We start from the raw sequence: 25,782 nt of genomic DNA, 5'->3' as shown, positions 1-25,782 counted from the left end.
ATTAACTGTGGGAACAATTAACTCGGTGGCAGGCAAGCCCGGAAATTTTTTTCAACAACAGATCTGCGCAGTTCAGTGCGGACCTCTGATGTAAAAAAAAAAAAAAAAAAAATAGGTAGAGGAGTTACCTATGATGGATTGAAGGGGAAGGGAGATGAAAAAAAGCGAGCGCCCTTGAAACTCGTGCCAGGCGGGAAAGAGGTAGAAAGCCCAGATCAATCATTCACTCACGGCACTTTACTTCTTGGGATCTGCAACACGGTGGGCCGTCGTGAGACCCACCGTCCTTGGAGCTAGGTCGCACAGCGAAGCATAGACGCGCCTGGTTTCTTGGTCGCAATCTAAACCAAGCTTCCATGCTTTCTTTGCACGTGTCGTCAATCCTCGATTGCATTTTCATTTTATTAACATCTATCCAACTAGATAGAGCCAGAACTTGCGCAATCTATCTCTTTGTTTTCTTTCATATCTATTGACTCGAAGGGAATGTACTGTGCAAACCACGCTGTTTTGAGTCACCCATCCCAAAAGGGGAAAAAGAAAGAAAGAAAGAAAAAGACTTTGTTGTTGGCACTCGGGCCAGCGAATCATTAGCTCTGATAATCCGTGTCTGTTCCCGCGACGTGACGGCTGCCATTCTGTACAGTACTTACCGACTGACTACCTACCACTATCCTTCAAATATTGGGTAATTGGCCTTCTCGTCTACGCTCGGACGGTCCGTTTACGTGCAGTTCGTTTACCATCCGACCGTCGGGCTGAAATAAATGCCCATAGCACTCTTTTACGGACCCATCGGCAATTTTTAAAGACAGAAAAAAAAAAAGACATACCTACGGCGCAACGAGATACGAAGCACGCCACGCCCACCCTACTACTGTATTTTTTTCAATTGTGTGCATCGACGTCAGGATCAGGGGCGAACTGTTTTCGACCCTTACAACGCCAAGGCAGTTCTGCTTCTTCAAAGTAAAATCCTGCCGGTTTCAAGTCCCGCCAGCAAAGCCAGCCAGTCAACCAGGGCAGTCAGTCAATTTTGTTGTTTGCTTTGTCGTGCGTGTTCCCAGCCTGCATTGTGTGACCGTGACCCTGCCACGCGTCAACAGCGACTGCACTAGGCACCTGGGGAAAAAAGCCACCGGCTTGGAGCTAGGAGCTTGCAAGCACACCGGCGCCATTTTTCTACGAAGGTACGGAGTAGTCCCAGTCCGTTCGCCGAGAAAGCAAAAAAACCAAAATTCGGACGTCATGGCAGGCATGTTCAGTCACGGCACGGGGGAGAGCGAAAGGCATGCAGCCAGCATGAATCGCTCTGCTGTCGAGCTTGAGAGGATGATCAAGGGACACGAGGAAAGTTTGCACAGAGTATGTTTCAAAACGAGCCCCTTGCGGAGTATTTAGCCGCGCCACGCCACACTGCCACCTACCATTGTTATGCTTAAGGCTAACAGGCTCACTCTGGGGTACACACGTAGATTCTGCAGTCGAGCGGCACTGCCGCGGCTGTGGTGCCATCAGCCGTGGGATCTTTTGAGATAATGATCACGGCCTATCAAGACGTGACTGCATCGTCACCCATTTTACCCAGTAGGGACTCGTTATTGCCTGCTTTGCTGGCGACGCGTAGGACCCACAGAACTGCGGCTGAATCTCGTGCGTTCCTAGAGGCACAAGAGGCCGCGGTCGAAAGGGCTAGGAGAAAGCTGGAGGCCGAGGAGTCTGGTCTTGAGGACCAGCGGATTCTTCGGAAATGCCTGGAAGAACGCATTCAGTCGTTGCATGGGGAGCTTGAGTCAAGGACTGAACCCACGCCGCAAGAAATATCACACGCTCGTATCCAGGAGCTTAGACTCAAGAAACGAACTTATGACAGGGAAACCTCTGCATTACTCAGAACCTTCAACAAATTCATCGATGAACACCTCGCCCCACTGCTAGCTGCCGAAGAGCTAGGAGGTCCCGTTGTGGGCGAGATGATGGATATTGATTCGGATGGCCTAGTGGCAGGCTTCAGCTCACACGGCAAGCCCAAAAAGGTATCAGGCGCAGCAGATCCAGAGAAGCGGCAGCAGCGTATCGATGAGATCTGGGGAAGTCCTTCAGCCCGTCCAGGGTCCAAAACCGGACAGAACTGGGACGAGACGGCAGCGGCAGCTTCTGACATGCGCGAACTGACGGAGCAGCTCCTGCAAAAACTGGTCGAGTCCGAGGGTGACCACTGGGCGTCTTATGTCCATATACCAAAGGAGTCCGCGGCCGCCAGATTCCTTATCCGCTCTAGGGTCGCACAGTTTCACCCCAAAGATGCGACCCGCCTGCGGCTCATCGACTTTGGAAAAGATTTAGATGACTGAGGTGACTGACGGCCACCGAGCTCGAATGAAAAGTGCAGACCAAAAGTCTTCAGGTATTTTGACTTCGAACAGACATGACCCCGCGCGGTGTAATAAGGATGGACTACAGACGACTCCGTCTACTGGAAACAGTAATTACTACACTACAACCCCTGAATGAATAGGTATGAACGGGGCAACAACACATGGGTGGTACTTTAAAGTTTAACTTACCCTGTATTTAGACTTGATTTATAAAGCCCCACGGAGGTACCTGCCTTGTCTTTTGACCCGTTTGTTTCCCGAATACACGGATATAATTGGCCAAAAACCAGTCCTATCTGGTCTCGTTCGTATTCATTCAGGGGGTTGTAGTGTAAATAGGTGCCTGCTATTTTTCCGCAAGTCCCTGTAGATCTGGGAAAGGAAACCATCCTTGCATGCAGTTAATATGCAGCAAGGTATCCAAGGGACCTTGGCTCGCTTGTTCCGCCCTTGAGCTGCAGCAAAGCTGCGCAAGACAGTTGAAGCCAGAGTGAGCAGGCCTGACGGGGATTACCCTGATGTTTGTACTGGGCCATTGGCCAATGAAATACAACCATGTGCGACTCCGTACTGAACGCGTTTTCTCTGTCGCGTTGCCAAATCTCACCGCCAAATAGTGGGGGTAGCAGCCCGCGGGACCTTGAGCCACTCAAGGGCCATCAACAGGTGATTAGATCGGTTTCTCTGCGTTCGACACAACTTGGCTACATACGTCGGCTCTCATCTGCCCACCTCCGTACTCGTAGTTTTTCTCCACGGCCTCCCAGTAGTCGCTCCTTGGCCAAATTTCTCAGGTCCAGCCAAAGCATGAACACCGAACAGCCAGAGGCGCTCTCCGCAGTATCCCCGCCAACCTCACCTCCTGCCAAGCGAGTCAAAGTCGATACTGTGCCCATCATGGCCGACCAGAACACCGCAGCTTCCCAGCCGGCCACTACCACCATCGACCAGGCACCCCCGCTTTTGATCAAAAAGCTCTCTGACAAGGCGCGCCTCCCAACCCGCGGCAGCGCCTTTGCGGCTGGTTACGACCTCTACGCTGCCAAAGAGACCACTATCCCGGCCCGGGGCAAGGCTCTCGTGGATACTGACATTAGCATGGCCGTTCCCGCTGGTACCTGTGAGTGATTCTTTTTTTTTTTGTGTCTGTGTGTGTTTGTAGTGGCTGCAGACGAATTTCCTCTACAAGGTCTCGCCAGCTCATACAAAACCATCATTCGTTATAGACGGTCGTATCGCACCCCGCTCCGGTCTCGCGGCCAAACACTTCATCGACACCGGCGCCGGCGTCATTGATGCCGACTACCGCGGTCAGGTCAAGGTCCTGTTGTTCAACCACGCCGACGCCGACTTCAAGGTCGAGGAGGGTGACCGCGTCGCCCAGCTCGTCATTGAGCGCATCTACACGCCCGAGGTTGTCGAGGTGCAAGAGCTCGAGGAGAGCGTGCGTGGTGCCGGTGGCTTCGGAAGCACTGGCCGTAGCTGAAGGATGCTCAAGACCTTTGTAATGCGACCATGAATGTATTAGAAATGAGAATGGGAGAATTTGGATCGCATGCGGGCATCCAGTTGTTCGCGGTATCATGCATATTGGTTTCCGTCTAGGCACAAGAGGAACGAACCTCGAAGAAGAAACGCTCCGACGTCACACGCTATCTAGAATCCAATCGGATCCGCCAGTGTAGTCTACTCGTCTAACCCAACCAAAGAACCTATTCTACCAAGAGAAACCCAAAGATAAGAAGAGATTAGAAGGATGACCTCCTACATCGGCACCGCCCGGAGCTCCACCTTGGGGAACCGCAAAGAGTCCAGATTTCGTGCCAGTCTCAGCTCGGCAGCCTTGGACTTGTGTAAGTGCATATTTCTCTTGTACTCGGCCGCCTCAGCATCTGCTGCTGGTTCGGGACCCAATGCAGCCTTGACCTTGGCCATGTCGGCGTCCATACTTGCCGACGTCTTGGTCAGGATCTCGTGCATCGTAGCAAGGACCTTCTCGGCCGCCTTGGCCAGCGGCAACTCAGGCGCATCTACCGCGTCGCCGCTGACCCATGACTTTTGCGCCTTGAGAGTCTCATGATCTGGACTGCTGAAGACGGCCTGACGCATGCGTGCAACCATCAGCGCCGCAAACATGTCGCCCGTCCCGCTAAAGTAGCAGTCAATGGCCGGGAAGACGATCTTGAAGAGCCGCGGTTTCCCTGAAGACGTCCTGGTTGATCCCACCACCCACATGGTCTCGGTGGGATGGTCTGGGTGCGGCAGCGTGACCGAGGTGATGATGATGTGGGGGACGCCAAACCGGGTGTGAAGGACCTCGACGGCCTGGGTGAGGGACGGTAGGTCGACTATCTTGACCTCAGAAAGGACTCTTCCAAGATGTTAGTTGATATATACAAACAAGGAAAGAAAATGGATTAGCAGGTTTCATGGGAGGATGGGGCTGCTTCTTACTCGGCCTCAAACTGATTCGGGAGAATAAGATCAGCGTACTCGACAAGGCCCTTGTATGCCGGCACGACATCCTGCGCCACATAGAGATTCCCATTGTCGCCCATGACGGGATCCAAGACCCAGAAGAAGTCTTTGGTCCCCTTGGACTTGAGTTCCCGGGCGATCTTTCCAACAGCCTCTACGGCTTCTGCGCCGGGTATGTAGCCCGAGAGCATCATGTCAAAATCGTCCAGGTGCGACTGCTTCAGCCCCTCCCAAAGGTCCGATATCTCCCCCGCGGAGACTCTTGTCCCCTTGAATTGCCTATAGCCAGTGTGATTGCCTACTTTGGGTTAGCTCACCTGTTTGTGAAACTCATATCCTCTACCGAACCGTATTTAAGGTGAGCGAGCATGTCAAGATAGAAGATCTTGGCAAGGGGCTTGTGTTGAATTTGTTTGGGACATGATAAAGAGAAGAGGAACGAAGAGAGGTGGGAGAGCAAGTAACGGACTGAACTGCACCGTATTCAAAGCCGCTACCTCACAGCCCAGCGACTGCATGGTAAATACGGCGATTTTGTTGCCCACATTTCTGTAATGCCAGGGAATCAGTCAAATCAGCAAAGGGGGGTTCTTGTTTTTCTCTCGAGGCTGACTATAACATGGGACGAAGCAAATGCTCACCCAGACACGACCTGCAAAGTTGCATCATTAGTAAATGAAACTTCATTACCAAGGCCCTGAGCTGTTATGTTTGACTACGCAGGTGTCTTGTATTTAACGTTGCTCTTACATGGCTGGCCACCGACAACACCCTGGTTTCTGGAACGGACAGCTCTGAGTACATGATGGGCGATTCGATAGGTTCGAGCCGACCAGGAGCCGAACCAATCCGGGTCAATGTTGGCAAAAGAAAGAAAGAAAAAAAAAAAAACCAAACCCAGATTTGGGGAATCAAGAAAAGCGATTGCAAGCAGTCACCAATCGCAGAGAAGCCTGGAAGAAACAAAAACGAATTTCTCAAAAGATAAACAAGCCTTCAAGTGTGTTCAAAAGTTGGTCGTCTTGCTCATTGGTCTTTTTTGAGTTTATAAGAACCAGGGAAATTGGGGGGATGACTCTTTCGAACGTACAAACAAAACGGAGCCAGTCACCTATGCCGGCTGCAGTTGGAAACATCCGAAGACGGCAAGCTTCTGCCCAGTGCCCACACACAAATGTCGTCAGTCACCTGGGCAAGCTGGGGGGGGGGGGGGGGGGGTAGGTACATGCTCCTGCCCCGCCGAGTCAGGTATCACACACAACAAACAAGTGGTAAACAGGGTTAGGGTCAAAGCCGGCTTATAATATCAAGCCTACAAGATGCCTAGCAACTCGATAGTTCTCATGGCTTGAGTAAACTGTCCTGGCGACCTGGATAGAGGCTTCTTTCACTTTTGCATTTCTATCATTACCATCAAATAAGACATGAATATGGGTCATCCGGACCCCAAGCGTTATCCTTTTTGCTCTGCCACATACCCCTTCATTTTCAGTGGCGGTTACTCCAAATCCGTACTGGCATATCACATCATAGCCATACAACGGGGAGATAATATCGTCCAGATATTTCCTCTGCGCACATAGTATCTCGCCCTCTACGAAGAAAAAAACACACATTCCAAAAGCCAGCGCCACGCCTAGTGCAAATGACATGTTGGAAGGAAAGCGGGAATAAACTTTACTCCTCGTCGCCAATCTGTTGTGGAAATTTCCGTATTAGTACCGAAAGAGCACAAAAAGAAAAAAGAAAATGGATAAAAGCAAAAAAAAGAGGTGCGTGCAGCCAGATAGCAGCATTAAAAAGTGGACCAGGCTTACCTTTGGCGCCAGGTAGAATCGCAAATAGCTGCTGCCGGAAAGGTTGTATTCGACCAGGAGGGGAACCTCTGCCGACAGGCAGATCTTTACCTGACCGGACAATGCCGAGGCTTTACAGAAGTTGACCAGGTACTTGAGCGAGAAAGTCAAGCTCACGGGCTCAGTCAACTCAATCTCAATGTTCTCGGCCGGCTTCTCTACGTTGGTGTGGCTGCGGAGCGTTACGGCACCACTGCCAATGTCACCGTTGCAAGAGAACTTGATCCCGTCCTTGGTAGCATCGATAGTAACTATTGCCCAACGACGCGCGTACTTGTTAGCAACCGAGTGTTTCGAACACATCCCATCAAGTCACATACCAGAGTCCGACATGGCCAGCAGATCGGTGCAGATGCGGCGGAACTCGGCGCTGGGCATGGTCACTGTGGCAGCGTAGTCGGTGTCGGGAATACCCAGGTGCTCCTGGTCAATGTCCATGAGCTTCAGGTCGTACTCGCTGATGCGGTCGTTCTCGGAGCTCTCGAAGCTCAAGTTCAGGGTGTCGGGTGCATCCTCGGCCTTGACGGTCAGGATGTCCTCGTTCTGCGCCGCGCGCAGCACCTTTGTCAACGACGTCAGGTTGACGCCCAACGCGATGTTGCGATCGCAGCGGTACGGCGAGAAGGTCTCGGCCTTGAGCATCATGGAAACCAGGGCGACGTGCGAGTTATCCATGGCCTGCAGGGCAATTCCCGAGTCATTGCAGTCGAAGTTGCAATCTTGGACTAGGTCTTTGATCGCATCGACAACCTATATTTTTGTTACAAACACACAAGTCAGATTATTCGTCATATTCAAACATGTTTTCGGCCGGGTGGCAGGCGAGGTGACTGGAATAATGCTGACCTTCTTGAGAATGCTAGCCTGCTCTAAGCGTGCCTCTAACATGGTGGCGGTTTAATGTGCTTTTTTTTTTACGAAAGGTCAGAACAACGTTGTTGCTTCAGCAGCCCGCCTCAACTCAAAATTGAGGGGTGAAACGGGATGCGGGGACAGTACATACTGAAATAGGTATTATGAAAATAAATAAACGGTTTTATCTGTCTGAGTGTGATTGAATGTATTGTGAATGAAAGAGTTGTTCGGTATGGGTATAATCTTGGGTTGTTCGCACAAAAAAAAGTGTTTCTCGCAAGATGTTTAGAGATGGTTGCTGAGGGGAACCAGATCGCGACATAAGCTGGGCGAAAATCGAAGGTTGGCGACACGATGCGCGTTCGAGACGCGTCGAGATTTTAATTGAAGTCCCCACCGGACGTGGGGTACCCATGAATCTCAGGTCAGTCTGAGATATGATTGGCATATCTCAAGTGAGCATACGGGGATTTGTACAGTCAGTCACGTGTACCCATTTATACATTCAAAGAATCATAGGCTGTTATCTGTGGGACCTGGACTCTAAATTACTACAACATCCCTACCTAGGCAACCGTCAAAAACGATGCTATAATTCCATAATTAGCAGGCAGTAACACTAATCAAAATATAGACTAAGAAGTCAGCTAGGGACCCTCGTGATGCCGAGAATTAAGACTAATAAGTATATACTGTTCTAGCGCTGGGGTTATCTATTATGTATCCGTTATGTGTGTGGTATGTGTCTATCCTTTCGATCAGCTCCTGTGTGCTTCTGCGAGCCATGAGTGTCATAGACCCCTTATTATAATCCGATGAGGCGTATGTAGACAAAAAGAAAAGAAAGGCAAATAAAAGAGTGACTGTCCCTTGAGTGAAGCGATGACAAATATTACGTATGAAGAGATCATGTTCAAGCAAATTGATCACCCTCAAAAAATATCCAAGAAACCAAACAGCGAAAGAAAGCACAAAAAACTCCTTGTAATGCCCCAATGTCGTTGCACGGTCGTTAAAGTCGTCCAAAAGTTATATGTGTAGGCGAGGTCTCGGTTGTCGAGTGGGAATCCTGAAATGATGCCGTGGAGAGTCCTCAAAGTGAGGTTCGACCCAGGGAGGCCGATTTGCGATGCTGAACCCCGCTCTTCTGCTCGTTTTTGACGTTGAGAACCGTCTCGAGCTCGCGAAGCATGAACCGACCGTTCTCCAAGCTTTTTCTCGACTCGGCCTTCTTCTCTCGGTCTGCCTTCATCTTAGCCAGCCTCTCCTCTCTCGTGAGGAGACTGCGCGGTCGCGGCATGGCGATGGCCTCGAATACTTCAGCTTCGGGAGAGCTCATCTTACGGTTAGGACAGGGCGAGCCGCTGCCGCCGTTGAGAGCTTCGAGGGCCTCGGCGACGCCTCCTTCGTCGACTGTAGTAAGGCCGCTGAGTGAAATTGTCGGCGACAGGAGCAGGTTGCTGATGGATGACAACCGCTTCTCGTTCCGATCGATACCGGAAGCCAGGGCGGCTCTTCCCTCTTCCCAGGCCTGAGTAAGTATCTTGAGGTCTTGCCCGATCGAGTCGTACTGAGACATGAGACTTGGGCCAATCTCTGAAACATCCTCGGCCTCGTTCAAAGCACGATCTGACTCCTCCCGCAACAATGTCATCTTGGCTTGCAAGCCACGAATGCCAGACGAGAGAGAATCGAGCTTTCTCATCTGCGAGCGCCATCTCTCCCGCCCGGGCGAGAGCGGCAGTTTGGGTGTCGGGATGACCGGGAACGCTGTGAAGATTATTAGCGGTATTCTCCCAGCAGCTTGGCCTTCCATGAGCGGGTAAGGCTTACACTCCTCATCCTTCAGGATATCCGCTACGCGCATGTAGGATACGCTGGTAGTCTCATTCAGGTTCCTCAAGCCCTCAACAACTGTCGTCCATCGTAGAAAGTCTGAATTGTCCCCGGTCACTTCGAGAGCAAGCAAAGCACACAGCAACATCTTCCGCAACGTATAGAGACGAGCCGCTGCGATTTTGAAACTGTGCAACGATTCCATGTCCTCCATAGACTCGGTGGAGAAACCCTGTAATGCATCGGCAATGTCGAGGTCGCTGAGGTCGTAGACATCATGATACTTTTCCAGATCGGATTCGGCGGCGAACTTCTTCACAACTTCCATGGTCTGCTTGTATTCGGGAACACAGTGCCCAAAGCAGGCCTTCAGTGCCTTTCGAAGCCTCATGCACCGTCTAGTCTGGCTCTTCTCATCCATGCGGCTGACGGGAGGCAGAGGAGCGCTTCTGTGGATCTTGTTAGCATGCGATCGTCCCATAGTCATTGGACCGGTAGCACTCACATCCTGTAGCCCCGGGACACCAGCTCTACCTCTTGGATCAAGGAAACCGCGGCGCTGATGGCACTGTCAAAGTGCTGAGACGTGGAAACGAACGTATTGAGCTCGGTCAATGTCTTTTCCCGCAGATACTTCTGCCATCTGTGTCGTATCAAGAAATGACCAACCAAGGCAAACACTAGCAGCACGATCAGGCCGACTACGAGTTTCTGCTTAGTCAAGTGCGAGAATCCACCAGCCCTGACCCAGCTAATGATCCAGGCAAGGGCAAAGGCGCCAGCAACAGTCAAGACAAGTCCTTCTCCAACCACAGGAGTACCGGCACCTGTCCCTGACACCTGCTCCTGCCCCTGTCCAGATAAGGTATGTTGTGCGCCCAGTATAGAGTGGCCACTGAGTAATTGAGAAGCGACTACGGTGTAGCGGAACTGCTCGATGAACTTGGCGTTATCCGCCCGATCGATCCGTGATGTGACAGCACTCTATCCCGAAGCGTTAGCAGGTATCGTCTCCCCATACATGTTGTTTGGCCTGGAGCGTCTCACCGAGTAACGGTTACGAAGGGACGTTGGTGACGTGTAGCTCTGTGGGATCTGGACGTGCAAGGGGTCCGGCTTCTGGCGGAAGCGCTTCTTGACTACGGGCAATCCGCCAGGCGCAAACGATGGCAAAGGAGGGCTGGGAGGCGGCGTATCGGCATTGTATTCGGGCTCGGCGGGTGGTGTCCATCTACCGGATCGGGGTGGTTCCTCTGCATCGTCTTCGGGTATAACTGTCAGTATTGTGAACCAACGTGAGACGACCGATGCCATTTTTTGCTTGCTGGTGTAGTTCAGAGATGTCGATCTCCCGCATATGCATTTCCTGAGGCTGGAATAGCGGGATTTCTTGTGGCTGCCATGAAGGGAAGCAACTGACCATTCAAATATGCAGCCAGCGGGCTCTCGTCAAAAATAACAGTCTCCATGTAAAGAGATGTTATAGGACGATTCTGAGACGGTTGGGTTGAAGCTTGCGAGGAGGTTACCTTGTTACCAACGTCTCCATCTGGGGGCGTGGAAACTTGACTGGTAGGGATGGTGAGGTAGAGTGAGGTTGGCGGTATGTATGGCCAAGGCAGCGCAGGCGATGTTCGGTTGGCAGGTGCTTTTTGATATTTCGGCGCAAAGACGGCTGAACGCCACGGCAACAGACAAAAGGTTGCACGTTGGCCTCTGTCAGGTACTGGCCTCGTGGCACTCTTTTTTGCGACAGTTTCTAGTATTAGAGACGTCGGTGGCGTCTGGGGGCGGGCGGGAGGGAAAAGGGGAAGGAAAAGAGGGTAAAACACTAATATCGGTGGATTAGTCGCCTCAAACCCAAAAGTATATGCTTTTCCGTCCGGTCTGCTGGGTCTCTTCGATCTCGCGCAAGCAAGCAAGATTACGTCGTAAAGGCAGTGAGAAAAACGGCCTCAGCGCTCCCCCAAAAGGCGTGTCCTCTTCCTGGCGAAGGCCGGGATTGTTGCTATGACGGTTTAAATTAAAATGTCGGCAAGGGATCTAATCTAGGTCTCCCGTGGTTTCCGCCCATGTCCCCCCAAACGACCCTTGTCTGGGAAGGGGTTTGGTAATAACTTTGTACTGTAGAGTAGGTACTTAGTAAGGACTCTATTTTTAGAGGAACGCCTCAAATCTCAAATGCTTGTGGGGATCCGAAGACGAGTTTGTGACCCTTTCCATCGTGCTATGCATCTTTCACGTGTGACCGACTCGAGAGTAAATTGCTCTGTCCCACCCCTTGATTGATGATTGACTCTCCTTTCCCCCCCTCCAACAAAACCCACCTCAATGTACCTTCCATATTATCCGTATTAAGTAAGCATTCTGTGGTATCGCAGCAATCTGGGGTGCTCCTCACTTTTGTGGGGCCCGATAGAAACCAAACACAATATCATACAGTACCTACCTACAGTACAAAGTGGCCCCTGGACAAAGTGACGACTGCGCAACTTGGAGTGCATTGACTTCGCGAAATTGCGCCTCTTTCCCAACGAACGACGCTCCCGACGCTCCCGACGCTCCCGAAGCTCTCGCCGAGCACCGAATACACAGACAGAGTAGTCGAAACATCAGCGCTTTTCAAGATGCCTTCGGAGCGCGACTATCAGATCGCACCAATTGTGCAGGAGTCGGTGATGCACAACACCAAGGTTCGTTTGGGTGACCTTTTTCTCAGTTTGCGCCCGGCCGCTAGCCCAAATCAAACGGCTGACCTTGCCTCACCCTCCTCGTAATAATGCCGACATTTTGCAATAAAAACTAACATGAACCGGACGCAAAAACAAAAACAACAACTGTAAATAGATCGTCTCCAACGTCCAAACCCTGACCGCATCCTTGTTCGGAGTCGCCGCTGGAATCCTCGGGCTCGAATCGTATTCCGGGTTCCTATTCTACGTGATCTTCAGCTTCCTCACGACTGCAATATTCTACGTCTTCCGCGTCGCCCCCACTTCATTATCCGCCGGCAAGGGCTTCCTCGATTCCAGTCGATACTTTAAAGGCCCCTTTGAGCTTTGGACAGGCGGTTTGTTTGGCGGGCTAGCGGGTTTCATTTTGACGTGGACGCTATTTTATGGCCTTGTTAGGGCTTGAGAGGGTTCAGGAAAAAGCCGCTTGCTTCAGTATTTGCATTGCTTGGGAGTCAAGGCGTTTTGGGCGGAACGGAATATAGAATCTAAATCCGGGGGTATTTCTTGAATCAGTCCTGTTACACAATCTGTGTTTTTGCAGACGTGGAGGGTAACCTTGGAGCAAAAGCAAACACGTGTTTTGACGAAAAGGAAAAAAAAAAGTCTATGGAATCCCTCAACTGCTGGCTACGTACGTCGTCCGACTGCCCAATGCCACGTGTGCCGCCTCTACCCGCTCGTCTCTTCCTCGCTGGTTCTCAACACGATTATAGCTGCTACAGAGCCAGCAAACAGAAAAGCCCGATCTTGACATATGCTAATCCACCACTTCCACCACGGTACCTACAAACCCCTCCAGGCCAGAGCTTTCAGGCCGACTTCCCTCCAGAATCACAATGCGTGAGCCAAGCTCGATCCACTCTCTATTGTTCAGCAACTCGAGGCGAACCTCTACGTTTTTGTGGGCTGAAGGCTGGTCACCTTGCGTCTCCATCTCATCATGCCCATTATTGAAACCAAAGACATCATCCTCGTCTTCGTGAGGCGATGCACTGCCGTAGGGGCCTACGCTTCCAGACGTTCCATAAACCCGCAAAACCCTTGCTGTGGCCCGGACACTAGCAACGTAAATGTTTACTAGGTTACCGGCAGAAAGAGAGGCTGCTTCTGGACCAGGAAAGACCGCAGTCAGGCCACTGGCGGCCTGCAACGAGATGTTTCCGTCGAGCATGTGCTTGCTCGGGATGGCCAATACCATCCCTTTCCTGATCTTAGGAGGAGCTGGAGGCACTGTTTCAAACAGGCTGTCATCCATCCGGGGTTCCTTCGGCGGGTCGATGACAAGCCCAACAGTGCCAGCTTGCCCTCCTTCGAGCTTGAGGACAGGAAGGCGTAAGTTGCGCAGACTCACGACGTGGGCGGTATGCCACTCTCCCTTGATTGTGGACGCCGAAACGGGAGTGCGCGTCGCGAAGCGGCTCAATTCCGTAGCCGAAGGATGGGTCAAAGATATTCCATAGCTGGCAGGCGAATGTCGGCCTTCCGGCGGAGCACAGCCTTTGCTGTCATCCTCATCCGATGGGAAGGGGCCAAGGACGACCTGATCTCCAACCGATATGGTTCCAAACCGAAGATAACCTGCAACAACGGTTCCCAGGTCCGCTTGGTCGTTCGCGCTTCCACCTAGAGATGCGTGGGACGCCGGTAGGCTGAACTCGACCTCAATGTGAAATAGACTCGCGGGTTGTTCCGGATTCAAGGCTGGCCCAGTCAAATCCTGGGAGGTAGGTGCAGCAGGCAATGGCAGAGTTTTCAATAGTGCATGAACCAGCCCAATGCCGGTGCCGTTCACCGCGCTAGTCAACACGATAGGGACGGTACCGAGCAAGTCACCACTAGCAAACATTGGCCCCATGGCTTTCTTCACGCTATCCAAGTCCTCGTCGGATATTTGAGCAGTGTCGAGGTTGCTGGACCGCCCTGGGTGAAGGAGTCGAGGAGACCTGTTTGCTTGCTTGATGCTAGTGAGAACTTTGCTCAGTATCTTTTGTAGACCGGGTTTGGTGCCTTTATCAACTTTGGTGATGACGATGGCTAGGGGTAGCTCAAGCTTAAGGCAGAGCTCAAGGTGCGCTCGTGCCAAATCGATTCCACTCGTCGGGCAATCAGTTCCATCTTGGGTCGGCATATTCAGACCAGAGATGGTGGAAACACCCTCATCATCGTCCGCGGCCAAGCAGAGTAGAGTCCAGTGAGGTGCCCACCCCACGACCCCGCGAAGGATTGTTCGCCGGTACCGTGGGTGGCCGGCGGAATCGGACACGAATACTAGGCGCCCGTCTCCGGTGAAATCGTGAATCCCAATCCAGGACTCGATATTCCCATTATCATAGTTGATGACTTCATTGTCTCTGTAGCCAATAAGCTCTTGGGCCACTGAGCTGGTGACGCCTGATGCAAGCTCGTGCCGGTGCCGCAACAAGCTGAGTCTACTTTTGCCATGGCCATTGTCCAGTGTACCGGTGGATAATGTGCCAAGCAAGGTCGACTTACCAGAGGTTGTTGGCCCTGTTAGCGTCACTCTCAGCTGTTCGGTAGCTGATGGGCCATCGCTTGGTGTGGGATCCAACTTGGCCGCACCCTGATGAGTAGAACTGTTGGAGTTGCCATTGCCCTCGATGCGCTCGGTAGAACCTTTGTTTGGAGTCACGAGAGCTTCGGCGACCCATAGGTCCTCTCGGTGAGCGACTTTAGATGGTGTATCATCCACCCATTCACACTCACCCACAACAACACGCCTCAGAATCTCAACCACGCATCCTAAGCTAGCAGCCATAATTCGTAGGTTGGTGAAACTTTCGTCCAACTCATCCTTGGTCAGTCCGACGAGGGTACCGTCGTCAGCCACGCCAATCTCGTACAAGGCACCCCTGGATTCCTCAAGGCCCGGAAGGGGTTTCCCAGGCTTGATCGAGACAGTTGAAGAAGTAAAGTCGTCTGCAAGCTGTGGGATCACCACCTCCTGGCTGGTTGAGGCATGATAAGGCGAAGACTGACGCAACCTCCAGAAGAGCTGGGTTGTCAGTTGCAGTAGACGTGCCTGGCGTGTCTGGGTAGAAGTAGAAACACTAGTAGCACGATGCCTGAGCGCCTTTGGTTCAGCGGGAGTTGGCCGAGGCAGCTGGGAACCGGCAACACGGTTCGTAGTACTCATGTACCGGAACTTGCGCCTCTGCCGAAGGAGTAGATGCAATTTATACTCCGTCGGTCCTTCCTGAGGTTCAGCTTCCAGCTTAGTAACCCCATAATCCGAGAGGAGTCCCGATGCAGTGGGGCCGGCGGGGACCGGCGAAGACTCGCGCGATTTCCCCGGATCTGCGGACTGGAGCCAGGGAGACGAAACCCGCGGCGGGTCAGGGTCGTACGTGAAGACTGACATGGTTGAGGCTGGACAATGATGCGGTGTCTTGAGTTCAAGACTCGCAATAAACCCGGCGTTGACGGCTTGTTGACAGCTCCTTGCTCTCTCAAGGGAGGCAGCAAACTGGCTGGGAAGTGCTAGCTACTGTAGGTACTGTAGATAATAGATGATTCGAGGTCGCTCAGTGTTGATGCCGCGATAATGTTATTGCATCGCCCAAAGACATAAAGAGGTGCTGAGATATACGTAATCTCGGGATCATTGTGATTCCCAGGGGCGAAGAATATACCCTGCTCAAAGGCAGATGATAAAGTAAGGCCTGCTTGAGTTTTTAAGTCGAGTTGGGTGCAAAAAATTGGTCTCTTTGATGATGGGAAAGCAACTGTCACAAAGATAACAGCTTTACAAGGTGACCTTGATAATGTTGAGCATTCTCTTCAGAGTCAATGAGAGAAAATGCTTGGCCAGTTTGTCAAGGGATGTATTTTTTTTTTTTTTTTTGCTTTATGTCGGTGGAAGACGAAGCTGCTTCTTGCCTCTCGACGCTACGTGTGGTGTGACTAATTAAAGTCGAGTAGAGTCGCAAGTAGCGGAGTGACTGTTATTACACTACACCACCTTTTGCTGCTTGCTGTCTCTCGTGTCGAGGTGGAGTCACGGCGGGTCCTTCTCTCCACCCTTTGACCAATGCTACGTCAGGCACCTTTATGGATGGTGTCAGGCAAACCTCGCGCTCGAGTTCTACAGTGGAAACACTATTCGAAATTAAAATCTGTCACCATGTCTTCGGTACCTTAGGCTACCTACCATGTTCAGCATTCCATTTCTCCAGGCCTACAGTACTGCGCCCAGCCATTTTTTGAGCTAATATCCTCCCCAGCTACCTTATTAGAAGTGACAGACGGATTGTTGTTGATCTGCAATACTTGCGACCTCGACCTTGGGTCGATGGAGTCAGATGATCCAGTTCAGCTTGGCTGTTCAGGGTCTTTCCCATCGTGGACATACCATGTACATGTAGTAAGAGCCAGTAAGTTCGGGGTGACGTTGCCCGTCCTGTGGCACAATGCACATCCAGCCACTGCAGCAACAGGGAATCGAATATCTTGAGGCCATGTCAAGTTTCGCCAATGCTCCCAACCTAATGTAGGTAGGAAATCTACAAGGAAATGTTACAACCACCTTAGAACAAGCTGGGGAAATTCAGAATGAACAAAGGATTGATAAAAAAAAAGAAATCAACGAGACTTACAATGTTGCAACGGTGTGGCGTCAGTATTGAGGCGAAGCACTCCTGGTTCAGGCTGCCTCCGCAAATACCCAAGCCGGCAGTAGTGCAGCTGACAGGCAAGGCACCTAGGATGGCCCCTCGCACTTAAAGCGGTCGCTCCACACAGCGTTTGTCCCCTCAATCCTCAAACAAGCGACGATTCAACTTGCAACAAAGGGATGCCAAGGGCCATTTTGCCTTTTCTTTTTCCTTCAACATCTCGACCAAGCCTCGAACTTTTTTCTTGAACATTTCCACCTCACTTCTAGTGATACTGTCTATTTGTCCTTTGAGGTTTAATTGACAACACTTTACTCGCTTGACGACGCTGACGCTGGTTCGTTTCTATCTCACGCCTCGAGGGCACGCTCGTCGACAAGGTCTGTCACCATGAAGAAATTCTTAGGGCGTAAGGACAAGAGTCCCAAACCTCCAACCGACAACCCGTATGCCCAAGAACCGGCGAACGATCCCTATGCTGCCTATCCGAATGCCGCCCCCAAGTCCCAGGTCAGAGCGCCTGGTGGACTGCCTGCTGGGCCGGGCGGTGGGTTACCGAGCGGACCACGTGGGGGTTTGCCTAGCGGCCCTGCACGCGGGAACTCGATGAACTCGGTGAACTCGATGAGCTCGACCAGCACAGCTCCCCCTCCATACCAATCGCAGCAGCAACAGCCCCCGCAACAGTCGTCGGGCTACGGCAACGAGCGCTACGGGGCTTCGGGAGGCTACGGCTCATCCAACCGGTACGGCAACGATAACAGCGGCGGCGGCGGTGGTGGATACGATTCTTCGGCCGGTCGCCGCGGCCCCGGTGGCTATGGTGGTCTTGGCCGGACCGACACTATGGACGACCAGGCAGGCAAGGAGGCCCTGTTTGGCGGAGGCAAGGAGCGAGTGCAGAATGCGCCCCGCGGTCCTAATGGTAACGCTGGTGGCTATGGTGCTTCGGCAGGCGGCTACGGGGCAGGCAACCAGGGGTCGACCGGAAACAAATACGGAGGTTACGGCGAGGACCGGGAGCTTACCGAAGAGGAACGCATCAAGCTCGAAGAGCGTGACCTCGCAAGGCAAATTGACCAGGAGAGAGATGCCACTGTTGATACGGGACACAGAATCTTGGGCATCATCAACAGCACCATTGAGACGGCCAACGGCACAATGCAAAACATGGCACAGCAGGACGAGCGGCTCCGCAACACGGAACGCAACCTTGACTTGGCCAGGATTCACAACCGGACTGCAGAGGAGCGAACCAAGGAGCTCAAGCACTACAACCGCAGTTTGTGGAACCCAGGGAATCCGTTCATGTCCAAGTCCAAGCAGGAACAACGCGAGCGGAAGCATCTTGAGAATACCCAGAAGGATCGAGAGCTTCGTGAGGCCACGCGTGCGGATGCATACGAGTCGCAGGCTCAGTACGAGCGCGACCTGAAGGACATCGAGACGAACATGGCCAACCGCCGGGCCCTCGGCCTGTCTTCATCGGAGAAGGCGGCGAGCAACAACAAGTTTGTGTTCGACGAGTCGGACGAGGAGGACGACAACCCTGAGAACATGGCCCTGCGTGCCGATCGCCGGGCGAAGGAGGACGAGATCAACAACAGTATCATGCCTCAGATGGAAGCGGGTGTGGCCACGCTCAATAGAATTGCAAGAAACTTTGCGCCGCGCATTGAGGAATCCAACCAGCTCATTGGCAGGCTCCAGACGAAGGTAAGCCTCAAGTTATGGCGACAGATATTCCGAGTTTCTGTGAGAGAATTGCTGCTAACCTAACATACAGAGCGACGGTGTCAGTGACGGTGTCGAAAGGAACAAGCAGCAGCTGGACCGCATCTACAAGAAGGGTTAAGCTGCTGGCCGAGGAGGGGCACACTAGTAGATGGTGCATGCGCGTGGATGGCCATGAGGTGCTTTTGTCTTTTATCGTCTTTGGCTGTGCGGTTAAGGACATATTGGGTATTCAAATTTTGTGCATAATCAGACAGATTCCCTACCGAATCCTTTCTTACACTGACCAGGGAGCTCCACCGATGAATTCTCCTGGGGTGCGATGTGTTGATGGTTAGATACCTAATCAGAATTAGAAATAAATTGATGACAGCTGCAAACGACTGCCATCCTTCTATTATATGAGTGGATCATATGTTCGTCTGTCTACCTCCCTACCTAGGTAGTTATTAATGCTGTCCACAACCGTATTTAACCTGTGCATGAGAGCAAACAACTCAGTCGCCCTGCATGCATACTAATTACCGTAGTCGCAAAGGCGGTTGGCATACAGTGGAGGTATGGTACCACACAGGAGTGGAGTCTGTGCGTTCCAAACAAATTCTTGAAGGACCCACTGAACTTGTCCGCCTCCAAGACTACCTAGATCTGTGATCGATCATGACCAAGAACAAAAAATAAGTGAAAAAATGGACTCGCATATTTCAAAAAAGCGCAAAAAGGACAAATCCGGGCCAGCAATCAGGCTCCCGGGCAACAAAACCATCTCGTTGGATGGATTCCTCAATGGTGTGCCCAAGCCGAAGCAGGCAGAGACTAAAGAGGCGCCAGGAACAGAGAAGGAAGTGAAGCATGACGACGAGGAACCAGCAAGCAAAAAGAAGGACGCTGTTCCAGGAAAAAACGCCCAGAAGGATGATAGCAAAGATTCATTACTAAGTGTACCGAGTCGCAAAAAGTCTGCGACCGGACGCGGTGCCTCCTCAAAGCCCATCCAGGCGAAAGGTGACCCCTCGCTTTTGCCCTTACGAAAGGCACTGCCGATATGGCAACACCAGGGCGCCATCCGTGAGCATCTGCGGAAGAATGACGTTCTCATTCTAGTGGGTGAGACCGGTTCCGGAAAAAGTACGCAGGTCCCGCAGTTCCTGGCAGATGAGGAATGGTGCCGGCCGAGGCAGGTCATCATGACGCTCCCCAACGGCAGAAAGGAGCAGCGCAAGGTCGGCGGCATGATCGCCGTCACGCAGCCGCGTCGGGTCGCCGCAACGACGCTGGCACACCGCGTGGCGAGGGAGGCCGGGACCCCTTTGCAGCCCAGCGGCACATCTGGTGCGAAGCCTGGTGCGGCAGAAGGACTCGTCGGATACTCGGTTCGTTTCGACCACAATGTTCCCAAGGGGACCAAGATCAAGTTTCTGACCGAGGGTATGCTGCTGCAAGAGCTACTGCACGACCCGAGTCTTCGGCAATATAGCGCCGTCGTCGTTGATGAGGTCCACGAGCGAGGCATCGACGTCGACTTATTGTGCGGTTTCTTGAAGCAGATGTTACTATCTCCGGACAAGCCTGGGCGCGGCGGTTTGCCTCTCAAGGTTGTGGCAATGAGTGCTACGGCCAATATTGAGACCCTGGAGAATTTCTTCTCGATCCCCCAGGATGACCGCAAGGCCAAGGCCGAGTCGGACGGAAAAGCGGAACAAACCCTCAAGATCGAAGGCCGACAGTTCCCTGTCGAGATCATACATTCGCCAAAACCAGTGCCAGTACTGGCAGATGAAGTTGTGAAGACTGTTTTCAAAATACACTGTGGCGAGCCCCTACCTGGAGACATTCTCGTCTTCCTTTACGGCCAAGAGCCTATAGAAGAAATCCAGAGACTCATTGAAGAGTATGCCGCGACGCTGGCGTCGGATGTGCCCAAAATCAAGGCCCTCCCGCTGTTCGGTCAGCTGTCGATGGAGGCACAGCACACCGCATTCAGGCCCCTCAAGGGGCGTGTAAGAAAAGTTGTGCTGGCCACAAACATTGCCGAGACATCAGTTACCGTCCCCGGCGTGCGCTATGTCATAGATACTGGCAAATCAAAGATGAAACAGTACAGAGCAAGCCTCGGGCTCGAGTCGCTCCTCGTGGATGCCATTTCCAAATCGTCTGCGATCCAGAGAGCTGGTCGTGCAGGTCGTGAGGCGCCAGGAAAGTGTTACAGACTTTACACGGAGGATGTGTACAAGGAAATGCGGGACGCAGATCTGCCAGAGATCCTAAGAAACAATGTGCGTGAGGCCGCGCTCATCATGATGGCACGTGGTGTGGATGATCTCCTTACATTCCCATTGATGGACACCCCCAAGATCTCCCGCATGGAGAAAGCCATGGTGCAACTCAACATCCTTGGCGCCATTGACGACGAGGGGGCTATTACTGAACTGGGCAAGAAGATGGCACGGCTGCCCGTTGCGGCGCCTCTTGGGCGCGTGCTTTTGGCCGCTGCCAGTCCAGCGTACGACTGTCTCTTGGAGGTCATTGATATCATATCATGCATCAGCGGTGGAGACGATATATTCCACCAGCTACAATCCGAGGAGGCGCGCGAGGAGGTAGAGGAGTACAGACGGGAGCTCCGACGCCGTGAAGGTGACCTCATGGTGTATCTCACGACGATGCAGATGTACACGGCAGAAAACAGCGACCGGACCGAGTGGTGCAAGAAGCGCAAGATCAACCTGCGCACGATGCGCCAGGCTCTCAACATCAGGCGGCAGCTGCGGTCCCTGTGCGTGTCCGAGGGCATGCTCACCGAGAAGCCGCCGCCCGATCCACAGCCGTTCGTGCCGCTGTCGCCCGAGGCCGCAGAGACAATCACCAAGTGCTTCATGAAGGGATTCTGCACGAGCACGGCCATGCTCGCACCGGACCTCAGCTACGTGACGTCGCAGGGCAAACACGTCGTGGCCATACATCCTTCCAGCAGCCTGCATGGGCAGAAGAAAGAGGCCATCATGTTTTTGGAGCACGTTTTCACGCAAAAGAGCTACGCAAAGAAGGTGGCTGTGATTCAATCTGTGTGGATTCCCGAGGTCCTCGAAGGAAAATGGTGACATGGGAGTGGGTGACCTTAGGTGTCGTGTGGTTTATGGCATAAAATGACACCTAGACTTTTTCTATAGAATGATTTGATGATACCTAAAAATAGCCAACAAATGCCGACTGATGTGTTGTACACGTCTTTCTTTTCCCTGGGGATAGTTTTTGCAATCGGGGGCGGCTGTGGAAGAAAGCAGGACGTGTTCGCTGGTACCGTATAGCTATTCTAAAGCGCACTGTATGACCTCGAAATGAGACCCCTGTGGTGGGTGGTGCTCATGGCCGTAGGCGCAAGCCGTAAAAAATAGCCGACCATTCTCGTCTTTTATCGGCTCACTCCGTGTGCGACAGTCTCACCTCGAACCAATATACGCTTCCGTGTTTCCATCAGTCCTTGTATCATTTGCCATCTTAGTGGATTTTTTTTTTCATTGCTGTATATTTTTCCTTCTACCCTCCCGGAATTATTCTAGAACCCATTTCCATCGTTCTCTCTTCTGGTTGATCGACGTTAGCCGTGAATCATTGAGAAGCAGAAGAAAAAAATAAGGGGAAAAAAATGAGGGCCTCCATGGTGAGACGCATGGCAGCGGCAGCCAGCTCTTCCGCATCGTCCTCTCTGAGGCCGGCACCCTTGGCCTTGCTGCCGCCGATTCCGCTGTATCGAAGGCTGCTCAGGGCGCACCGCAAGCATCTGCCTGCCGAGATGCGGCTACTGGGTGACGAGTACCTCAAGTCTGAGTTCAGGGCCCACCGTAACATTGACAACCCGGCACATCTTGTAAGTGGGATCTCTGTCGTCACATGGACGGACGGGATGTTCTAAATGCCTGGTAAACTTTTGATGGGGTGGCTGTGTCCGCTGACGAGTTCTCTTTGTGGCACAAGATCGGCTTTTTAACCGAGTGGCAACTATACGCCCAACAGGTGGAGGGAGAGTCATGGTTGGGAGAAAAGATAGACCAGGCCAAGGTTGAGAAACTGAGTGGTAAGACTTCTAGACGTACTTTCGGGTATTTTCTGAGTCTCTTTGTGGATAACCTGACACTGACAACCATTACAGAACAGCAAGTTGGCCAGCTATACGAGCTGATGATGGCTATCAAATCAAGGCGGGAGGGCGGCGAAGGCGAGGGCCAGGAATCGCCGTAATCATGTTACCACCCCGATATACTACCGACAGCCTGGACGCGATGCAGCGAGACTGTGGACGAAATGTTGTTTGTCCCCATCCCTCGGGGGTCGCTTGTTGACTGGTACAGTACCAAGTCATAGATGCAATCGAGTCACGTGGTGGAATGGATGTATCTTGTCCATTGCGTAGTATTTGGTAACCAATCTCACCAAGAGCGTTGTAACATATGTACTCTCAAGATCAAGGCATGGGTTTCCAAATCTTATAGGATAGACAAGCAACTCCATGTATACAACATGCATATTTTTCGGGCTCGTTTTTCCATCCACATTCCTGGCCAACAGTCGGCTTTTGGTATCCATGTCAAGCAACGTTGAAATTTTAGCCCGAATTGACTGGCAGTGGAGTGCACTTGCACAAACAAACCCAGACTTCAAACCCCACCATCATGCGCATAGCTGCATCCCATCTGCCGGCAGTGGAGGATACACAACGTTTCGTAAACCTTGATTGTGCGACCACGTCACAGCGTCGATAACCACAGATCTTTCGGCAAAAGGGCTTCCCTGGAAGTGATATGAACTGAACCGAAACTTCCCCGCGGAAATAGGATCTTTTTGACAAGGGAACTGTGTGTAGCGGCACCCCGCTTTTTTCCACCCTCTGACAATGGCAGGCGGTTTCTCTTTTTCCTTTTCTGGTGACGATATAGAGAACACCGGCAGCGAGGAAGCGGTGCCTACTCAGGCTGTATCCCCGTCGCCAGCAGAGAAGGCCACGGCAGACAAGGGGGCGTTCCCAGTTGAGGGTAAGCCACAGCTGCGGGCAGAGCACCACGATGTTGCCCATATGCTCTCGCGTCTGCCGTCAAAGATTGTATACAGTCTTCTAGACATCGATCTCGGACAGGGGAAGAGGATCCAACTGCCGAGGCGGGAGTTATTCGACGTTCGCGTCCAGCTGGCGGCGGAGGATGACGAGCTTGGGACTGGTGGTGATGACGACACGGGATTGGGAAAGCATGATGTCCGCAGCGGCATATACGAGGGCGGCTTCAAGAGCTGGGAGAGTAGCGTCGACCTGGTCAAGGTTCTTTCTCAAGATGCGCACTCACCCATCCTAGCACTAAACAACGGGCCGCTGAAGATCATTGAGGTGAGTTCATGGACCAGACCGTCACCGCATTAAGTATGCCGACTGACTTCTCGAGGCAGCTTGGGTGCGGGACTGCATTGCCGTCTCTTGCCGTCTTTCAATGGGCAGCCGAGACTGGAGCTGCACCAGAAAGGTTTCCGCTGTCGCTGACCATGGCGGACTACAACCCATCCGTGCTATACCTCGTCACACTGCCAAATTTTGTGCTCACATGGGCACTTAGTCAACAAGCACATAGCACACTTGTGCAGGATGCGCTCTCCTCCGAGGGACAAGAGGGCGAGCTTGAGCTCAGCGAAGAGGTGAAGGCCGCCTTCCGGTCCTTCTTGGAGACCTCAAATATCAATTTGTCCTTTGTATCGGGAGGGTGGTCGCCGGAGCTTGTCGAACTCCTCTACAGCGATAGGCTTATTCCACCAGCGGCCGCCGAGCATTCAAACCCCAGCACGCTAGTCATTGGCGCCGAGACCATATATTCCCCATTCGCGCTTGGCGCATTCGCCGAGACTCTCCTGGAAGTGCTAAAGAGGGAACAGGTGAGCGGGAAGGCGACGAGTATAGTGGCGGCAAAAAGATTGTACTTTGGTGTTGGAGGTTCGTTGGACGACTTCGTGGACAGGATGACGGCATCGGGCACGACGGTCAGCTGGGTGGCCGAAGAGACGGAAGGCGTACGCCGGGGGGTTGTGCAGTGTTCGCTACCGTAAGAGCCGAATCGGAGCTCGCGGCTAACGGTGGCAAAATAATTGTGGTGCGCAAGCTTGGAACAGTCTTGGTAGCTTTCCTCCCGGCTCGGGTGCTCGTCTGGTTGCTACTACATCATGGGGTAAACGACTGTGCTTTCTTGGCTCACTTGCACCCATTACGCCAAGAATTCGAACCAGTACGACACAAAAGGTTGCATGAAATCAAAATCACGAGCTTTGTGACCAGTTCAATACCATTTTCGGCTAGAGCTTACCTTATCGAATCTCATTCGTCGAGAGACATTCGGTAGCTGTTTGATACCAAGTACAATATTTGTGACCGGCGAGATGATGTCAGATTTATTTCTGGGTTCTAGACCCCTGGGAGTTCATCTGGAGGACGGCGCCTCGGTAGGACAGATCAATGGCCACTGCAGAAGAAACGACGCCCCATGCGCCCCTACAGCGATAGACCGGGACAGGCTCATAGGACATGTCGGGTGAATGTCGATCAGTTCTTGCCTAGGGAGGTTGCTCCGAGCCACATATTCAATTCGATGAATCGCTTCATTTATTTCGCTTCAAGACAGCATGAAGCGCGCATAAAACAGTCTTGCGCTCGGCATTTCCTCCCACAAAACTAACTCATTTGGTAACATTCCTTCTTTAAACCGCCGGGGACGCTATCGGGCGACCTCCGCGCAAAGAAAAAGGGGGGCGGCAGATTTGAAAAATTTGGGGTTGTCAGGCATCTCATGTGTACTCACAGCCAAAGATGCGGTGCCCTCGGGGGCGTGCATGCCTCGGGGTGTGGGTGGGTTTATGAGCCTGTGCGCCGTGCGGCAGCAGCAGAAAATCTCCTTTAGCAGATGCAATGGATTGGCATCTCATTTAAGGTTCCAGACTAGCTGGGATGACAAGTCAACGGGCTGCAGGTACAGCACGGTCGGATGAGCCGTTGGCGTGCGAAAGTGTGCTGAATCGTTGCTTCTGGACCTCATATTTCGGGCTGGCAGCTGTGGCCCTGTGGGCCGGCTATTAGGTACTATGGTATATTACTGTCAACAGCGATTCAGTGACCAGATTTAGTTGGTCCAGCCGTCCGTCGGACGTGGAGATGAAATCCAAACAGTCCCCATCCCTGAAATCCAATCTTGCAGCCCCTCTCATCGCTTCTCCAAGCCTGACCGGCATCCACAATCGTTAATATTATGGG

The 25,782-nt window shown here is 52.4% G+C and overlaps 12 protein-coding genes across 12 annotated transcripts; 7 read left to right on the top strand and 5 right to left on the bottom strand.

Annotated features, from left to right (window-relative positions):
- The first annotated feature begins 357 nt into the window (after positions 1-357).
- On the top strand, positions 358-3,014 carry MGG_17440 (uncharacterized protein). Its single transcript, XM_003718494.1, has 2 exons — positions 358-1,365; positions 1,476-3,014. Exons 1-2 carry the CDS (start codon positions 1,249-1,251, stop codon positions 2,352-2,354), a joined length of 996 nt encoding a protein of 331 aa, XP_003718542.1. The 5' UTR covers positions 358-1,248; the 3' UTR covers positions 2,355-3,014.
- MGG_17439 (deoxyuridine 5'-triphosphate nucleotidohydrolase) lies at positions 2,965-4,168 on the top strand. Its single transcript, XM_003718493.1, has 2 exons — positions 2,965-3,498; positions 3,605-4,168. Exons 1-2 carry the CDS (start codon positions 3,186-3,188, stop codon positions 3,862-3,864), a joined length of 573 nt encoding a protein of 190 aa, XP_003718541.1. The 5' UTR covers positions 2,965-3,185; the 3' UTR covers positions 3,865-4,168.
- MGG_00517 (pyridoxal kinase) lies at positions 3,862-5,977 on the bottom strand. The gene is made up of 5 exons (XM_003718492.1): positions 5,607-5,977; positions 5,498-5,508; positions 5,326-5,405; positions 4,833-5,154; positions 3,862-4,749 (listed from the first exon to the last, which is right to left on the bottom strand). Exons 1-5 carry the CDS (start codon positions 5,658-5,660, stop codon positions 4,143-4,145), a joined length of 1,074 nt encoding a protein of 357 aa, XP_003718540.1. The 5' UTR covers positions 5,661-5,977; the 3' UTR covers positions 3,862-4,142.
- Positions 5,978-6,140: 163 nt separating this feature from the next.
- On the bottom strand, positions 6,141-7,885 carry MGG_00518 (proliferating cell nuclear antigen). Its single transcript, XM_003718491.1, has 5 exons — positions 7,716-7,885; positions 7,559-7,617; positions 7,033-7,462; positions 6,674-6,963; positions 6,141-6,551 (listed from the first exon to the last, which is right to left on the bottom strand). Exons 2-5 carry the CDS (start codon positions 7,598-7,600, stop codon positions 6,534-6,536), a joined length of 780 nt encoding a protein of 259 aa, XP_003718539.1. The 5' UTR covers positions 7,601-7,617; positions 7,716-7,885; the 3' UTR covers positions 6,141-6,533.
- Positions 7,886-8,210: 325 nt separating this feature from the next.
- Positions 8,211-11,201, bottom strand: MGG_00519 (uncharacterized protein). Its single transcript, XM_003718490.1, has 5 exons — positions 10,824-11,201; positions 10,451-10,665; positions 9,909-10,387; positions 9,401-9,852; positions 8,211-9,337 (listed from the first exon to the last, which is right to left on the bottom strand). Exons 1-5 carry the CDS (start codon positions 10,870-10,872, stop codon positions 8,661-8,663), a joined length of 1,872 nt encoding a protein of 623 aa, XP_003718538.1. The 5' UTR covers positions 10,873-11,201; the 3' UTR covers positions 8,211-8,660.
- Positions 11,202-11,644: 443 nt separating this feature from the next.
- MGG_00520 (uncharacterized protein) lies at positions 11,645-12,806 on the top strand. Its single transcript, XM_003718489.1, has 2 exons — positions 11,645-12,096; positions 12,251-12,806. Exons 1-2 carry the CDS (start codon positions 12,031-12,033, stop codon positions 12,539-12,541), a joined length of 357 nt encoding a protein of 118 aa, XP_003718537.1. The 5' UTR covers positions 11,645-12,030; the 3' UTR covers positions 12,542-12,806.
- On the bottom strand, positions 12,595-16,079 carry MGG_00521 (uncharacterized protein). Its single transcript, XM_003718488.1, has one exon. The coding sequence runs from the start codon at positions 15,515-15,517 to the stop codon at positions 12,896-12,898; it is 2,622 nt and encodes an 873-aa protein (XP_003718536.1). The 5' UTR covers positions 15,518-16,079; the 3' UTR covers positions 12,595-12,895.
- A 24-nt stretch (positions 16,080-16,103) lies between these two features.
- Positions 16,104-16,355, bottom strand: MGG_17438 (uncharacterized protein; the record flags this gene model as incomplete). Its single annotated transcript, XM_003718487.1, has 2 exons — positions 16,104-16,240; positions 16,307-16,355. The coding sequence occupies 2 exons, from the start codon at positions 16,353-16,355 to the stop codon at positions 16,104-16,106; spliced, it is 186 nt and encodes a 61-aa protein (XP_003718535.1).
- A 493-nt stretch (positions 16,356-16,848) lies between these two features.
- On the top strand, positions 16,849-18,913 carry MGG_00522 (uncharacterized protein). The gene is made up of 2 exons (XM_003718486.1): positions 16,849-18,485; positions 18,556-18,913. Exons 1-2 carry the CDS (start codon positions 17,160-17,162, stop codon positions 18,622-18,624), a joined length of 1,395 nt encoding a protein of 464 aa, XP_003718534.1. The 5' UTR covers positions 16,849-17,159; the 3' UTR covers positions 18,625-18,913.
- Positions 18,914-19,158: 245 nt separating this feature from the next.
- On the top strand, positions 19,159-21,741 carry MGG_00523 (pre-mRNA-splicing factor ATP-dependent RNA helicase PRP2). Its single transcript, XM_003718485.1, has one exon. It carries the CDS (start codon positions 19,193-19,195, stop codon positions 21,602-21,604), a length of 2,412 nt encoding a protein of 803 aa, XP_003718533.1. The 5' UTR covers positions 19,159-19,192; the 3' UTR covers positions 21,605-21,741.
- Positions 21,742-21,882: 141 nt separating this feature from the next.
- On the top strand, positions 21,883-23,019 carry MGG_17437 (uncharacterized protein). The gene is made up of 3 exons (XM_003718484.1): positions 21,883-22,371; positions 22,479-22,578; positions 22,654-23,019. The coding sequence occupies exons 1-3, from the start codon at positions 22,150-22,152 to the stop codon at positions 22,740-22,742; spliced, it is 411 nt and encodes a 136-aa protein (XP_003718532.1). The 5' UTR covers positions 21,883-22,149; the 3' UTR covers positions 22,743-23,019.
- Positions 22,959-25,780, top strand: MGG_17436 (uncharacterized protein). Its single transcript, XM_003718483.1, has 2 exons — positions 22,959-23,880; positions 23,940-25,780. The coding sequence occupies exons 1-2, from the start codon at positions 23,395-23,397 to the stop codon at positions 24,585-24,587; spliced, it is 1,134 nt and encodes a 377-aa protein (XP_003718531.1). The 5' UTR covers positions 22,959-23,394; the 3' UTR covers positions 24,588-25,780.
- Positions 25,781-25,782: the final 2 nt, after the last annotated feature.

The sequence above is a fragment of the Pyricularia oryzae genome, chromosome 5 (genome assembly GCF_000002495.2).
Source record: "Pyricularia oryzae 70-15 chromosome 5, whole genome shotgun sequence".
Taxonomy (NCBI): domain Eukaryota; kingdom Fungi; phylum Ascomycota; class Sordariomycetes; order Magnaporthales; family Pyriculariaceae; genus Pyricularia; species Pyricularia oryzae.
This window is presented reverse-complemented; position numbering and strand designations above follow the sequence as displayed.